The sequence below is a fragment of the Felis catus genome, chromosome F2 (assembly GCF_018350175.1).
Source record: "Felis catus isolate Fca126 chromosome F2, F.catus_Fca126_mat1.0, whole genome shotgun sequence".
Taxonomy (NCBI): Eukaryota; Metazoa; Chordata; class Mammalia; order Carnivora; family Felidae; genus Felis; species Felis catus.
Genome location: NC_058385.1, coordinates 33,266,318 through 33,284,236, shown reverse-complemented (window position 1 = coordinate 33,284,236; position 17,919 = coordinate 33,266,318). Strand labels below are relative to the sequence as shown.

The following is a 17,919-nucleotide window of genomic DNA, read 5'->3' as shown; positions in this document are numbered from 1 at the left end:
GACCCAGGTTAACATCACTTAATTTTTATAGTAATAGAACTGAACTAGTAATTTATTCAAGACAAAAATCTTTACACTCTTCTAAAAATCAAGCATTAAAATCCTTAGAAAATTTAAACATCATACCTCTGAACATATTTGGTTAGAAAATTTATTGGCAAGAACAATCAAATCACAAAAATTCTCAGTGTTTTTGCCATACAGAAAATAAAAATTTTTATAAAGTCAAAAAAAGTTCTATGTTCTAATGGTGTTTTTCATCTAAAAGGACAGGCTAGTGACTGGCACCAAAAGGATGTCAAAGCTGAGGCATGTAGGTGGCTTAGTCAGCTGAGCATCTGAGTTCGGCTCAGGTCGTGATCTCATGGCTCATGGGTTCGAGTCCCGTATTGGGCTCTGTGCTGGCAGCGCAGAGCCTGTTTGAGATTCTCTCTCTCTGTCCCTCCCCCATTTGTCTCTCTCTCTGTCTCAAAATAAATAAACTTAAAAAAAGAAAGAAAGAAAAGGATGTCAAAGCTACATAGTTACACCTGGAAGTCGCATGATATAGACTGAGATGCTGGTAAATTACAACCTTTTAATATTTTGGTGAGACTCTGGCTTTAAAACAGAACAAAACAAAAGAAAAAACTAGGGCCAAAGAGGACAAATTTGCAGGACAGAAAGTATTTTTCACATTCAAACATACAACCATACAACAGTTAATGAATGACAACATGCATTTCAATCAACCACTATACACAAGGTCATATTCCTATATATAGGACATAGTTCCTATTCTTAAGGAGTTTATATTAGTTGGGAAGCTAAATGCTCACGCAGAAAGGGATCAATAATACAAAGCAGTATGCAGTGTGTGCCAAATGAGTAGCTTGAGGGAGAAAATAAGATTTGAATTTTCAGTGTGTAAATCAGACAGTGGAGACAGCAAGGGAATATCCCAACATAGGAGTGACATACAGAGGCCCAGAGCAGTGTCCAGGGAAAGATGAGGGGCCTGTTGAGAATACCAGGCCAAATGAGAGGGAGAGCCAGACGGTATAAAGGTCAGATTTTATACAGCATCAGGAAGAAAAATAAAGGTTTTAGAGTAGGGTATTGGTTTGTAACTTACTTCCATTGTATACTATTTTTTGACTTTTTTTCAATCAGGTCAATTCCCTCTAAGACATTGGTGATATCATAAATTCTTCTTTTTTGCCTCACAGCCAAAGTGTCTGCAGCCTGTTTTTAAAAAGGGGAGGGGGGAGACAAAGAACAATGAAATAAAGGGCAATTCCTATTTTAAAATTAAAAAAAGGTTGATTATGAAGTTCACAGCATGAGAACCCAATGCCAAATTTAACCAGTATGTTCAAAGTATCTCTCAAACATTGCAAATACCAAAGAAATTATCCCATTTAAAAGCCAGCAGATGTTAGAATGGGAAAAAAATATATAAAGGGTCATGACACAAAGCCCACAAAAATAAAAGAACACAGTGAGAATACTTCATGTCACCTTATGGACTAATCCTGAGAAGGAGCTCCTGATTATCTACCCACATCACTTCCTATTTTATCTGTTCATATACAGTCACCTAAAAACAGCCTTTATTGTTTTTTGAAACTTTGAAAAATTATATCTCAGCAGCTTGTTAGTAGTTAAGATATTTGGGGAGTTCTAAATTATACACACACTTCAGTACCTTGAAATACGCTATCTGCATTTTTTAAACTCACAATGAAAATGGAGGAGTGAATCATGCCATCCCAACACAAAGCATAAAATCAACAAGAAATCAAAATTCATAGCACTAAGTTGTGGTACCAGCAAATATTATCCAAAAACCTGGTAGTCTGACTAAACAAAAGTAAGGTCAACAAAAATATTTCATGCCACCATGACATCAAGAAATGCAGGAATATTGTACTGTTTCTCTGATTGGTTCCCACTCACATTTATGAGCTTTGTTCCCCAATGGAACAGACACAATCTTAAAAAAGAGGTTATCCTGGGGCGCCTGGGTGGCTCAGTCGGTTAAGCGTCCGACTTCGGCTCAGGTCATGATCTCGCGGTCCGTGAGTTCAAGCCCTGCATCGGGCTCTGTGCTGACAGCTCAGAGCCTGGAGCCTGTTTCAGATTCTGTGTCTCCCTCTTTCTCTGACCCTCCCCTGTTCATGCTCTCTCTCTGTCTCAAAAATAAATAAGTGTTAAAAATTAAAAAAAAAAAAAGAGGTTATCCTACAGCTCTTTTTCGGGGTGAGTTAGACAATAACCTATCTTGAATGTGGAGTCACACTGTAAGAGTCATGGTAATAATGAAAAAACACATTCATGTCCTTACTGACAATATTCAGCACATTATCCAAATTAATGAACAGATTTTAGCTTCACATTATTGTTTGCCAGCTCTCCCAAAGCATTATTACTTTCTTAATTCTTTAAAAACATAGCTCTACACACACACACACAATCCAGGAAAGCATATTTTTGCAATCTGGACTTACTTTCTACAGGGAGCAAGTGTGACCAACTTCACAGGCATTTAATGTCAATTCTACCAATCCATTTCTTGTGCTACCAAAATACCAAGTTACCACTGTGCAATTATTCAGATCTTCGGGAAGGGGATCCATGCCTCAATCAATGGGCCAGGAGAGTAAAGTAGGATATGACAGAGAGAATGAAGAACCAGAAACTGAAGCTCTGAGTTCCCAACTCTGACTAGTTTAGTTCCATCTCTTCGAGAGAACCAGAAAATTAAAAGGACTAGGCATGGTTTTGTTGACTTCCTCTTTCCTTGCACTTAGCTTAGCAGTTTCCTCCCCTTCATAAAGTTTCTTGAGTTCGAAGCTGTTTTTCTAAAGAGAAATAATCTGCAAAGTTAACTATAAAAATCTGAAGTTGAGAATTCATCTCGCTTCCCTCTGAAGAGGCCCCTTAAGAAGTAACCCAGAGCACTCCAAGCCAGCTCTACCCGTATCTATGTACTCACACACAAAAGCCTTCACAACCATAGCAATAGCTCACTGGTTAGGGTATTAGGACACGTTTGTATAAATTAGATTGCAAGAGCAATCACAGTCATCAGGCAGAGAGCCATCAATGCTCACTTTTAGCTCAAGACTTTTTACAGTTGCTAATCTATCAGGGTGTCTGGGTGGCTCAGTCGGTTAAGCATCAGACTCTTGATCTCAGTTCAGGTGATGATCTCACAGTTGTGGGATCGAGTCCCATGTCGGGATTCTCTCTCTCTGTCTCTCTCTCTCTCTCCCTCCCCACCAAAAATAAATAAATAAACATTTTTTAAACAAAAAATAAAGCTTATAATCTATCTAGTTTATAATTTATTATGGTTTAACAATTACAAATTTTAGTCCTTTAATTTCCAAAACTAAACATTATTTCTTTCTTTTTTTTTTTTTTAATTTTTTTTTCAACGTTTATTTATTTTTGGGACAGAGAGAGACAGAGCATGAACGGGGGAGGGGCAGAGAGAGAGGGAGACACAGAATCGGAAACAGGCTCCAGGCTCCGAGCCATCAGCCCAGAGCCCGACGCGGGGCTCGAACTCACGGACCGCGAGATCGTGACCTGGCTGAAGTCGGACACTTAACCGACTGCGCCACCCAGGCGCCCCTAAACATTATTTCTTAAATACTTTTCTATTTAAGTATATAAACACATAAAGGACCAGCATATACAGAACATATGTCTTAAAAAGGATCTCCTGGGGCGCCTGGGTGGCTCAGTTGATGAAGCATCTGACTTTGGCTCAGGTCATGATCTCGCGGTTGGTGGGTTCAAGCCCCACATCCGGCTCTGTGCTGACAGCTCAGAGCCTGGAGCCTGCTTTGGATTCTGTGTCTCCTTCTCTCTCTGCCCCTCCCCGCCCCCCCCCATGCTCTGTCTCTCTCTGTCTGTCAAAAATAAACATTGGAAGAAAAAAAAAAAGGGCTTTTATTTAGCAGCCGCATCTTCTTTGGATGTTAGGTTCTGGAGTTAGGCACACAGAGATCCAATCCCAGTGCTGGCACTTCCCATCTTCAGCTGGTCTCAAACTCATTAAGCCTCATTTCCCTTTTTGTAAAATGGAGTAATAACATACCTGAATTGTAGAGACTCAACTAGATAATCTAAGCACAATGTCTGCTGCATAATTAATACTTCAATCCTGGTAAGTAATAGCCTCATCATCAGATACAGATTGAAGCAGGGGATCATGGAGGAGATTTAGAGTTTTTGTGTATCTTGACCTATCACGTTGTATATAGTATTTTGAAAAATTGTATGAATTCTTATAGTTTTATGAAGACATCATACTTATTCAAGACATCATACTTAATGGAATCATAAAATGAATCACAACCACCACCTTCATTCGTTTAGCACCTGTGATGTGCCAAGCTGGTTCTGTGTCTCACGGATAGAGTAGTAACAGAACAAAGTCCCTGCCTTCAAAGAAGGGAAAGAAGGTAATAATAAACAAATAATTATGTTAGGAGGAATGCATGTAGGGACTATATTTAACAGAATTTTAAAGCTCCCTGAATAAGGAAGCATTTGAATTGAATGGAGAAAGTGACTGCTGACAAGCAGCAGTCAGAACATCTGACAAGCAGCAGCAAGAACAAAGAAAGGCTCTGAAGTGGGAATATGCTTACTTCCTTCAGGGAAAGACAGGAAGTCAGTATGGGCAGAACAGTGAGTGAGAGGGAGAAGAGAGAGAGAAAAGGGGAAAAAGGAAAGAAGGGAGAGAAGATGGGAGGGAGGGTGGGAAGGGAAGGGAGAGAGATAAAGACAGTAACACCATATGCCAAGGGGCCAGATCACTGGGGTCTTGCAGGCCATCGTAAAGACTTCAGCTCTTACTCCCAGTGAAATGGAAAGCTACTGGAAGGCTCCGAGCTCATGGTGATTTGGTGCTATGCTTTAGCATAGAACAGGTTCATTCTGGCTGTTCTGGGTAGAAAAAAAGAGGCCAGCGAGAAGGCAATGGCAATAATCCATTCAAGAGATGGTTAGCTGCTTGGATGAAGGAGGCAGCTGTGGGCGTTGTGAGAAATGCTGAATTCAGAATATATTTTGAAGATATAGCAGGTAGTAGATCTGAGAGCAGAGTTAAGGGTAACTCCACAGTTTATGACATGAGCAACTGGCCATGAGGAAGACTGCAGAAGAACAGGTTGGAGGAAACCTATTGGTTTCCTCCTTTGGCTCAGGAACTTGGCTTTGAACAATTTGACCTCCAAGGGGAGTAGTTCGGAAGACCACTGGACACGAGAGTGTGGGGTAGGTCAAGTCCAAGCTAGAGATACAAATTCAGTAGTCATCAGTAAATAGACATTTTAGGTCACAGGCATGGAACCCACTGGATTCACCTAGCAGGTAAGCACAGAAAGAGAAAGGCTTAGCCCAGCACACTCCAGTGTTTAAGATCTGGGAAGGGAGGAGCAACTTGCCACTGAAGACAGAGAAGTAGGAAGAGTGGGGTCTTGGAGGCCAAGGGAAGAGTATAAGTAAGAGTGACCATGTCAAGTACTGCTGTCAGGGTGAGTCAGATGAGCATGAGACCTGATCATGGATTTGACTTTGGCAAGGTCACTGGTGACCTTGGTCAGAGCTGTCTTGGCAGAGTAATGGAGTCAAAGCCTTAACGGAGAAATTCCACCAGAGTGGAAAGAAAGCTAGAGTGGACAACTCTTTTGAAGAGTTCTGCTGCAAAGAGGAACAGAATAGAAGAATGGGGCAGTAGCAGCAGGGAGTTGTGGGGTCCGGCCAGGAAGTTTTTCCCCTTCCTTTCTCTTTTCTTTTAAAGATGGGAGCTAATTCAACATGTGAGTTGTGCTGATAAGAACTGCCCGGTAATGGAGGAAGAGGGATAATTAACCATGCAGGAGAGAAGGGACAGCTGTCGGTAGGCACAGGGGAATGTGAATCAGACAGGCTGAGGAATAGCCTTAGATAATAATGAGGCATATTAATAATTGAAGTCCAGCCGAGTGACCAGCGCAGATGTAGGTACGATAATAGACAAGATAGGAAGAGAGACTAGACATTTCCTCCTGGTTGCTTTCTATTTTCTCCTAAGTGGAGGCTAGTGGAGGGAGGGGGGTGGGGGAGAAAGGGAGGAAGAGGCATTTAATGGTTTAGAAAAAAAGGAGAAAGTGTAAAATATTCATCTAGGAGAGTAAGAGAGTAAGTAGTGTAAAAGGAATGCTGGACCCCATCACTACTTTTGAAGTTAGTGGTGGTGAATTTAAAGTGAGACCCACGTGCAATAAGAGTACATCCTCATCCCATGTTGCCAATTAGCTATTGAAGAAATGCACATGTGCATGCATCAAATGTACTTAAGAAGGTTACATTTGCTATTATAGATCTGACCTATAAAACATAAAGGAAGCATCTACTTGTACCAAACCAACTCAAGTTGAGGGAAAAAGAAACATAATCCTCTGAAAGAAATACATCTGCCCTCCAAATACTAAATCCTTTTCTAAAAATGTCACCACTGGGGCACCTGGGTGGCTCAGTTGATTAAGCATATGACTTTGGCTCAGGTCATGATCTCACAGTTCGTGGGTTTGAGTCCCATGTCGGGCTCTGTGCTGACAGCTCTGAGGCTGGAGCCTGCTTTGGATTCTGGGTCTCCCCTTCTCTCTGCCCCTCCCCCATTCTGTCTGTCTGTCTGTCTGTCTGTCTCTCAAAAATAAATAAATGTTTAAAAAGAAATTTAAAAATATGTCACCAGTTGTAAACAGTGTGGTATCTATACATGGAAAAAAATTAAAGCTTGTGATACCATTAAGAGGTGGGCAAGCTAAATCAGGACAGCTGAGATCGCATACAAGTGCTAAAAAGGGCTTAAAGAATTTCCTGGCCCCACCCCTTCACTTTAACAAATGAGTCCACTAAGACCCTGTGTTAACTCTGGGAGGGAAAGATTATGTGGTAGGTTTATTTGAGTTAAGATTAGTTGCAGCTCATTTGTTCAAGAATGTTCTCCTGATGGAGCATGATGTTGCATTCAAAAGCACTAACATAAAAACAATAACTATGGGAAACATCCCGTCTTTCAGGTTCTCCATCTGCAAAGCAGGTACTTGACTCTCTTCCCGGCCCATAACCGTCAATACATGTGTACTCAGTGTTTTAGCTACTGTGCTTCAGAAACTAACACTACACGAAATTGGGCCAGAATCCAAAAGTAAAGAAGGTGCTATGGAAATACTATATAAAACCAATTCGATAACGAATTGCGCATATAAATGCACATGCACAGACACATACAGATGATGGGATGCCGACAATGAGGTGAAAAGAACTCAAGTGATGCACCACCCAGAGTACCCATAAAATATTTTTAAGAAATTTTAAAAACTGAGTGAACTGCCTTTCAACTGTGCCACATGGATATTCTGTTGGTCTATCCTATAAGGTGTGGGATATGAAATTATTAGGTAATTTCATATACTGCCAAAGGTAATTGACATGTAGAATGTTTGATTTCGACCCACAGTTAAGACCATCGATAAGCCAGTAATGGGATAACTGTGTAAGAGGATCTTCTGAAGATGTTACCTAATTTAAGGCTCACACCATTTTGCAAAGTAGTTACCATTTTCCCCATTTGAAGGATACAGATTCAGAAAGCTAATGGATAACCAAATGGAATTTGGCATTAATCCCATATTCATGAAATAAGTTTGTGGCAGAATTTTTCAAATGGGCTCTATAATTTCAAGATTTTAAATAAGTGCGGTGTGCCATCAAAATTCCCAAGCTGTAAAAATTGCACTGAATAAGCAAAGCACCACTGGTACTTGTAACACAAGAACTGTGTAGGTATCTAAGGCTGTGGGTAACACCTTGTGCTAGAGAATGGGGTCTAAAAATTGAACAGCCCCATACAGTAGAGATAAAGTGTTACAAGAGGCTGAATAAAAGAGAGCTTACTTAAGGTGGAGGCAAAAAGGAGAGTTCCTGGAAGAGGCTGCCATTGTGTACAATGGATCTGGAGGGGATGGATGTTAAATCAATAAGGAAATGAAATACCAAAAATAAAGAACTTACTTTAAGGATACAAAAGCCTCCCTCAAGAAGCAGCACTAAGCACATAGTATTTTAATTCCCACTCAGTATCCTGCCCCAAAGGAATTTCTCCTAAAAAATCTCCAGTCCTTTCAAATACCTCAAACTGTCATCCATAAATATGATATTGATACATACACCAATATCGTGTCTAACTTTATTTAAATCTAAGTTAATTAACATATAGTGTTATAATGGTTTCAGGAGTAGAATTTAGTGATTCATCACTTATATATAACACCCAGTGCTCATCACAAGGGCCCTCCCCTTGTAGGGGAGTTCCCCATCACCCATTTAGCCCATCCCTCCACCCAACATCCCTACAGCAATCCTCAGTTTGTTCTCTGTATTTAACAGTCTCATATGGTTTGCCTCCCTCTGCTTTTATCTTATTTTTCCTTTCCTTGCACTGTGTTTATGTTTTGTTTCTTAAATTTCACATGAGTGAAATCATATTTATCTTTCTCTGACTGACTTAATTTGCCTGGCATAATATATTCTAGTTCCATCCATGTTGTTGCAAATTCAAGATTTTATTCTTTTTGATTGCCGAGTAGTATTTCTTTCTCTCTTTCTCTCTCTCCACACACACACACACACACACACACACACACACACACACACCCGCACACGCACACGCACACACACACCACATCTTCTTTATCCATTTGTCAGTCGATGGACATTTGGGCTGTCTCCACAATTTGGCTATTGTTCATAGCGCTGCTATAAACACTGGGGTGCATGTGCCCCTTTGAATCAGCATTTTTTTTTAATCCTTTGGATAAATACCTAGTAGTGCAATTGCTTGAGCTTTAAATTTGTTCTAAATTATATATATATATATATATATTTTTTTTTAATGTTTATTCAGTTTTTGGGAGACAGAGACAGAATATGAGTGGGGGGGGGGTGGGGACAGAGAGAGAGAGGGGGAGACACAGAATCTGAAGCAGGCTCCAGGCTCTGAGCTATCAGCACAGAGCCCGATGTGGGACTCAAACTCACAAAACATGAGATCATGACTTGAGCCGAAGTCAGACACTTAACTGACTGAGCTACCCAGGCGCCCCTTATATTTGTTTTTATTGCAGTATAGTTGACATACAATAATTTATTAGTTTCAAGTGTACTACTCAGTGACTCAACATTTATATTCATTCTGATCACCATGATAAACCCAGCTACCACCTGTCACCATACAAAGTTGTTACATATTAGTGACTATATCCCCTATGTTATACTTTGTATTCCCATGTCTTATTTATTTTATAACTGGAAGCTTGAACCTTTGAATAAATTCTGCATACACTTTTAAAAAGGAACTTCAGGGGTGCCTGGGTGGCTCAGTGTCTGACTTCTGGTTTCAGCTCAGGTCATGATCTCATGGTTCATGAGTTCGAGTCCGCATCAGTCTCTGAGCTGACAGCTGCAGAGCCTGCTTGAGATTCTCTCTCCCTCTCTCTCTGCTCCTCCCCTGCTTGCTCTCTCTCTCTCTCCCTCCCAAAATAAATAAATGTTTAAAATAATAATAAGGAACTTCAGTTTTATTGTTTTACTCAAGTCACCAAAGATTACTCAAAAGAAGAAAAGAAGGTACTTAATAAAGTATCTATTTAAGTAGGAAAAGGCTGATGAAATTCTGAAATCTATAAATTGGAAACTCTAGATCTCGTCTAAGTCTTCAACTGCTTTGGAAATTCTTTTCTCACAAGTATTAACTTTTTAGAACAAGAACAAAATCAAGTGTGCATTTGCTCTTCTACCGTTTGGATTTGCCTCTGCACATTTTATATCTTCCTGCTGATGTAAGGCACAGAAGTGAGGGAATATGCTCGGAGATTGGCCCGACTTTATTTCTTTTTTAGAGAAAGAGCACCAGTGGGGGAGGAGGGTTCAGGGGGAAGAGAGAGATGAGGGAGGGAGGGAGGGAGGGAAGGAGAGAGAGAGAGAGAGAGAGAGAGAGAGAGAGAGAGAGAGAGAATATCTTAAGCTCCACGCTCAGCATGGAGCCTGACATGGGGCTCAATCCCCCGACCCTGAGGAATCACAACCTGAGCCAAAGTCAAGTGTCACACACTCAACCAACTTGAGCCACCCAGGCACCCCCAGGCCCAGCTTTAACTTTATGACCCTGGGCAAGTTACTTAGCCTCTCTGTGCCTCAATTTCCTGGCCTGTATGAATTTTTTGTTTCTTATTTATTTTTGAGAAAGAGACAGAGGGCAAGTGGGGGAGGGGCAGAGAGAGGGAGACACAGAATCCGAAGCAGGCTCCAGGCTCTGAGCTGTCAGCACAGAGCCTGACCTGGGACTCAAACTCCTGAACCGTGAGATCATGACCTCAGCAGAAGTTGGACACTTAACCAAATGAGCCACCCAGGCGTCCCTAAGATGTTACTATTGTAAGGATTAAATGAGCGTATCTGAAACACTTAGAAGAGTGCCTGGCACATGGTAGGCATTACAGTTGTATTAGCTATTATCACTATTATTGATCCAATTTCTCCCTTCAAGTAATAAGGAAACTTTGTTCTTGGAAAGGTATATCGTAATAAAACACCCCTACCTGTGAACTAACTTTAACACTTGGGAAGATAGTCAAGCACAACGAAGTATGAAAAAAAGCTTCTGAAGAGTAAAAATAGAGATAAAAAATGCATTTCCCTACTCAAAACATTCACCCCATTTGGATCCTATTGACTCCTTCTTTTCTAGGATTCCTAATGGTTTATACCATTTAGTACTCTTTTTTTTTTTTAACGTTTATTTATTTTTGAGACAGAGAGAGACAGAGCATGAACAGGGGAGGGGCAGAGAGAGAGGGAGACACAGAATCTGAAACAGGCTCCAGGCTCTGAGCTGTCAGCACAGGGCCTGACGCGGGGCTCGAACTCATGGACCGTGAGATCGTGACCTGGCTGAAGTCGGACGCTTAACCGACTGAGCCACCCAGGCTCCCCTAGTACTCTTGATATTAAGGTAGACTTCATCTGAAAGTTACTACTTTCACCCCTAATTTCTTTTCTCTTTCTTGCCGGTCTGCCTTCAACGTTTTGAGTCCTTTGTTGGCAAGTTACTTGTCAACACCAGAACTGTCTGAATTCTTTTTCATCTACACAACTCTATTAAAAAGAAAAAGGAATTGCATACATTCACATGTACTATAGAAACAGGTTATTACTCATTTGATGTATTTTGTGTATTATGCTTTCATGGTGTTACCTTTTCATGGATTTGTTAAGCTTTCTGTGTTATTTTCCCCCCTTAAAGTGTGCCAGCAGTTCAAAGTGTGTTTCTGGTCAGTTAACAGTTACCTTTTAAACTTTTAATAACATATAGAAAGACAATGAGGTATAAAATCAGTGAAAGCCTAACCACCACACCAGGACACTGCTAATATAATCTCAGTTAACAGCGGCTGTCAACTGGAAACTCCTTCCTACCCTTGTTAAGAATGCTCCCCAAATGTGTATGTTCCTGACTCTACAAGCTCTTCACTCCAGGAAAGAACCCTTCCCTACTCACTGAGGCCCTTTCACCCTTTTGAGCATCACTGCACTTGTTGCTTAGTCCCCCGGAACACACATAATGGAGATTCGGCCAAAGTCGTGCTGATTTTGCTCTTTTTCAACATTAAATGCAAACTTTCAAAATCTTGGGATTCTCTTCTTCCTAAAAGTCGAGAATTGTACTGTAAAAGTGGATTTTCCTTTATTCTATTATAGAATAATTCTCAAAACTGTTTAATTTCCACTTGAAATTAGGCCCTTTAATTAGCAGTGTAAGATTTAAGAGCTCTAATATGTTGCAATTCAAAGATATGACCAGCAAAGATATTCATATGCTATATCAGAGCATATGAAAGGAGGACCTTTTCAATCCCCAACTTCTCACATTTTCCCAAATGCAGAACTCACCAATCTTAGCTCCTAACACTAGAAGCTATTTCTGATTTGTGAATAGGATGGGAAAAGGAGAGGCAGCAGGATTCATTCCATGGCTCTCAAATGCCAGCAGGAATCAGAATCCCATGGGGTATCTGTTTAAAATGCAAATTCTTAGGCCCCTTCTCTAGCCCTACATAACCCGATCTCTCAGGTCCAACATTAGAATCTGTATTTTTAATAAGATCCAGGAGAGTCTGATACATTTGCTATTCCATCTACACATTGAGAAATACTGTTATAATCCCTTTCAGGCCCCCACCTTCCTTCAAAGGGGGGGGAGGGGCTGTTAGCTTAGTGCAAAAATAAAACTTGCCTGGTACTTTTCACACAAGACACTGCCTCTAGTTATGGTGGCTACATCACTTCCTCCTCCTTGGGGCAACTATATGCATTTTGTACATTCTATTTCAGTAAGATATACAGCTTATGAGGCTTGCCCAAGGACACACTGCTGGGACCAAGAACTCAGAACTACTGTCTTGGATACAAGCCTATTTATCCTGTCCAGAGATGGAAAAGAGAGATGGCTGACTTCTTTTTCTTTTTTCTTCTTCTTTTTCATACTGAATGAAGTTGTTTTTGAAATGACACCAAAACTTTGGAGGTGGGTACATGTTTTGCTTACCGCGGTGGTTCAGGGTGTCAATTCTGGCATTTATATGTCAATTCTGTGGATACTTTTTTTTTTAAGAAAGCTCTGTGCCCAATGTGGGGCTAGAACTCATGACCCTGAGATCAAGAGTTGCATGCACCACTGCCTGAGCCAGCCAGGCACTCCAAAACTTTTCTTCTTTCTTTTCCTTTTCTTTCTTCTTCTTTTTTTAAAAGTAAGCTCTACATCCAACGTGGGGCTTTAGATACTATGGATACCGATTGCCACTTACCCTCATCACACCTCACTTTCCTATCAGCAAAATGGAGATAGATCTCCTGTACACTTTTGTTATGAGGATTATTGATATTGGGTTGATGTTGAATAATTAGTCATTGGAATAGATGTATCCAGATCACCTTTTTATGTGCATTTTTAATAATTTTATTTTTTTAGAGGAGATTTAGGTTCTCAGCAAAACTGAGCAGAAAGCAGAGTTCCCCCTAGACCCCTGCCACCACAGAGGCATAGCCCCCCCACTATCATTATCTCTCACCAGAGACATTTGTTAAAATTGATGAATCTAGGGGCACCTGGGTGGCTCAGTCGGTTAAGCGTCTGACTTCGGCTCGGATCATGATCTTCAGGTTTGTAGGTTTGAGCCCCAAGTCGGGCTCTGTGCTGACAGCCGGGAGCCTGGAACCTGCTTCAGATTCTGTGTCTCCCTCTCTCTCTGCTCATCCCCCACTCATGCTCTGCCTCTGTCTCTCAAAAATGAATAAACGTTGAAAAAATTAAAAAATAAAATGATGAGTCTACATTGACATGTCATATCACTCAAAGTCCAGAGTTTACATTAGGGTTCATTCTTGGTGTTATACGTTCTGTGGGTTTTAACAAATATGTAATGACATATACCCACCATTACAGTGTCGTACACAGTAGTTTCATTGCCCCAAACATTCTCTTGTGCTCTGCCCTCTCAAGAACTTCCAGCAACTACTGATCTCTCCCTGTCTCCATAGTTTTGCCTTTTCCAGAAAGCTATAAAGTTGGAATTTTATAGTATGTGGCCTTTTCATATCAGCTTCTCTCACTAAGTAATATACATTTAAAGTTCTCCCATGTCTTTTCATGGCTTGATAGCTTTTTTTAAACAAACAAACAAACAAACAAACAAAAAACACTGAATAGTATTTCTTTGTCGGAACATGCCAGTTTATTTATCCATTCACCTACCAAAGGACATCTTGGTTACTTCCAAGTTTGGGCAATTATAAAGAAACCTGGTATCTACATCCATATGCAGGCAGACCCACGTTTCCAACTCATTTGGGTAAATGCCAAGTAGTGTGATTACTGAATCGCATGGGAAGATTATGTTCAGCTTCCTAAAAACTGCCAAATGGTCTTCCAAGGGGTCTGTACCATTTACATTCCCACCAGTAATGAGAGTTCCTGTTGTCCCACATTCACACCAGTATTCAGTGTTTTGTGTTATTTTGCCATTTTAGTAGGGATGTCGTAGTATCGCTGTTGTTTTATATGTTTTTTTTTTTAATTCTGGTAAAATACACGTGGTATAAAATTTACCACCTTAACCAGTTTTAAGTGTGCAGTTCAGTAGTTTTAAGTATATTCACACTGATGTGCAACCAGACCCCACTACTCTTCTCATCCGACAAACTCCAAATCCATAGCATTAGTTTGCTGGGGCTGCCGTAACAAAGGACTGCAGACCGGGTGGCTTAAACAACAGAAATTTATTTTCTGACACTTTTGGAGGCTAGAAGCGCAGGATCAAGTTGTTGGCAAGTTTGGTTTCTCATGAAGCCTCTCTTCTTGGCAGATGGTCACCCTCTCATCGTGTCCTCTCACAGGCTTCCCTCTGTGGACATGCATCCTGGCATCTGTGTGTCCAAATTTCCTTTCTTCTAAGAACACCATTCTGATCGGATTAGTCCCCATCCCAATGACTTCATTTTCACTTCATCATCTCTTTAAAGGCCCTATCTCCAAATACAGTCACATTCTGAGGTACGAGAATTAGGGCTTCACCATATGGATTTTGAGAACACAGTTCAGCCCATAATGTGTTGACCCATGAAACCTCCCTCTCTCCCCTTCCTCCTAGCTCCTGGCAATCCTTTATTTTCTGTCTCTAAGAACTTGACCACTCTAGTTACTTCATATAAGAGGAATGACACAGTATTTACCTTTTTGTAACTGGCATGTCTTCAAGGTTCATCTATGTTGTAGCATGTTTGGGAATTTCCTTCCTTTTGAAGGCTGAATAATCTTCCATTGTGTGTACATATCACATTTTGTTTGTTTATTCATCTGTTGATAGACATTTGCACTGCTTCTATCTTTCGGCTATTATGAATAATGCTGCTATGAACACGGGGTACAGAAGTATCTGTTTAAGACCTGCTTTCCAAATCTTTGGGCTATACACTTAGAAGTGAACCTGTCCTGAGAATTTTTAAGCATGCACTAAAGTTCTGGCTGTACTACTAATATATCTTTCCCCAGGCTAATTCTGTCTTTATTCTCTGACACCAAATCTTTGCTTTTTGCCACAAAGTAAGACGTTACGTTAAATTATTTATTTCATCCAGGGCATATATTAATTAGCTAATCATAAATGGGTATGAGTCAGGGACCTGTGAGATAAGACACATCGTAAATACTTTATCATTTTAACCTAGGTACCATGCAGTCAATTTGTAACATAATTATAAGAGATAAGCCATCTTAATCATGCTTTAAAAAGTTCAAGATGGTCTCAAAATGGCAAGTAAAGAAACTCAGATAGAAATTATACTTAACAGGAGTTTCCAAAACAATAGATAGACAGTTCTGACTATCTTAACAGTTCTTTAAATTCTTACTTCTGGAAAAGTAGAACCCTAATTGTAAAATAACGTGGAATTTACCATCAATACCCTCATTTTTCAAGTGATAGCTCAATACCTCTCTCTTCTGTCATGGGTAGAGGGATAAAAATAATCATGCAAAAACTCATGTTTCATTACAAGAAATATTCCATGTTCTTACACAGATGAAAAACTTAAATGAGAAGTTTTTTGTTTTGTTTTAAGGAATACTAAAAGGAATTATAGCATAGTAAGAAAAATGGTCTACGTTCAAATCTCAGCTCTGTCACTTTCTGCTTCATGATATTGGGCAAGCTACTTAACATGTCAGTTTTCTCACCTGTGAAATGGGGGCATTAGTTAGGCTCAAGTTTCCAAGTTGTTAAGATGATAAAATTAGTTAAGATCTGTAAAAAGCCTGGAACAAACTCTCAATAAATGGTAGCTATTAACAGCATAAGCTGGCAAACCAGATAAAGCTTGAGGAGCATGAGGTAATGTGTCATCTCACTGGAATAAAGAGATGTGACTACTGTACCCACTTTTATAAACGAGACTATGTGGTGTGGGAAGGAGATATGATTAAGTTTCTCAAAACACTTTCGAGGTGTTTCTAATCCCTTCTAATTGTTAAATTATACTTGAACAGCTTTATTAGAATTTATTTGCTTTATTGGTCTACGTTCTCAATTAGTTATGTTATGAAGAAGAAATGCATCACCAAGATGGAGCATTATGTTATTTTTCAATAATGTATGTCATGGTTCACAGTAAGAAGTATCACTGGAAAGATTTCACTGCAAGATTTTTACATGAGTAAGATTTTACACATACACGAAAATAATTGAAAAAAATATACGTAAATAAATGAAGTATGTATATTTTTCATGTATATGTGAAAAAGAATGATACTCAAAGTGTACCTTAGGAGTAAAAAAAAAAAAAAAATCACTGATATAAAGAGACAAAACGTAACTGCAAAAACTTTTGAAACTTTTAAGGAAAGTTCCAGGATGAATGAAACAATGTTGTTATGAACTGTTAAACTCCACTCTCTACTCACTGTTCCTGTGACTTCTGGAGAACAATGCAATGGTCATAGATCAAACAGGAGGAAGTCTTAAGAATTTAAAAGCAAGAAATGCAAAGTTCCATCATTTTGCCAGGTGAGTTGAGAAAGAAGCCCTCAAAGTTTGGGGTGCCTGGGTGGCTAAGTTGGTTGAGCGACTGACTTCGGCTCAGGTCATGATCTCGCAGTCTGTGAGTTCAAGCCCCATGTCGAGCCCCGTGTCAAGCCCCATGTCGAGCCCCGTGTCAAGCCCCGAGTCGAGCCCCGAGTCGAGCCCTGAGTGGGGCTCTGTGGTGACAGCTCAGAGCCTGAAGCCTAACTCAGATTCTGTGTCTCCCCCTCTTTCTGCCCCTCCCCTGCTTACGCTCTGTGTCTCTCTCTCAATAATAAATGTTAAAAAAAAAATAAAATAAAAAGAAAGAAAGAAAGAAAGAAAGAAAGAAAGAAAGAAAGAAAGAAAGAAAGAAAGAAAGAAAGAAAGTCCTCAAAGTTAAACCCTCAGAGTGCAGCTGTATCTGGAAAACCCCAAAGTTCCCTGATTCCCTCTACTGAAAGCACAGTCCATTTACACAGTAAATTCAGGATACAACTGAATGTCTAGATTTTGAACGATAGTTTACAAGCCGTGTTTTGTAGCACGTCTGGCACTCTGATGACCTCATGGCTTCCTTTGAAATCCTTTAAACCAAATCCATTTTAGTTCTTGACAATCTAAATACTATATATGCCATAAAGTACTTTCAGGGAGGGAGCAAGGGAGGAAGAGGCTATAGAAAAAACAAGGAATTTCCAGAGTTGGGGAGAAATTCCAGCAATAACAGTTCAAAAAAGAAGACAGCAGAAACTACTTCCCCAAATGCAAAACGCACCTACCATGCCTCATTGGAATCCGAATAATTCAATTCCACGATCACTTAAGGAACACCTACTGTGCTCAGGGAAAGAAATGGGCATTCTCAGACAAAACAGCAAGCACCCTCTGGGCTACAGTCGGGAAGGCCCTTGGGTCTTCCTTCCTCTCTACCTTCAGGAAGTACTATAAAATGCTCTCTCTCAGATGCCCCTTCTCTTGCTCTAGGCACAGCCTTGATGGTCTCTGTCACTCTTTCAAGCCAGGTGAGGTGGTCCCTCCTGCACTCCTCTGGCTGTTGGGACCAGTCATCAGTGTAAATCAGATTTCAGATATCGGGGACATGGCTAGGAGATGTCTGCAGTGATTAACAACTCATTAGTAATTTCTGTTTTCAAAGCTTTCGTTCTTACTTAAACTTGGGGCACTGGTTGAATTTTAATTCAAGTAATCACAGTCTCCTGCTCCTCAGCGTTGTGGAATCCTTCCAAATCCTGCTTGGAAC

General features: G+C 40.2%; 1 protein-coding gene and 1 long non-coding RNA gene across 5 annotated transcripts in view; both read right to left on the bottom strand.

The window, feature by feature from the left end:
- Positions 1 to 17,919, bottom strand: part of E2F5 (E2F transcription factor 5) — a 30,518-nt gene that overhangs the window by 11,258 nt on the left and 1,341 nt on the right. For all 4 annotated transcript variants that reach the window (XM_045049637.1, XM_045049636.1, XM_023248786.2 and 1 more), the window contains exon 2: positions 1,115 to 1,224. In XM_045049637.1, coding sequence (XP_044905572.1) covers positions 1,115 to 1,224 — 110 coding nt within the window. The remainder of the gene's footprint in view (positions 1 to 1,114; positions 1,225 to 17,919) is intronic.
- On the bottom strand, positions 14,361 to 14,893 carry LOC109496075. Its single transcript, XR_002151894.2, has 2 exons — positions 14,833 to 14,893; positions 14,361 to 14,526 (listed from the first exon to the last, which is right to left on the bottom strand). It is a non-coding gene; the product is annotated as an uncharacterized LOC109496075 (long non-coding RNA).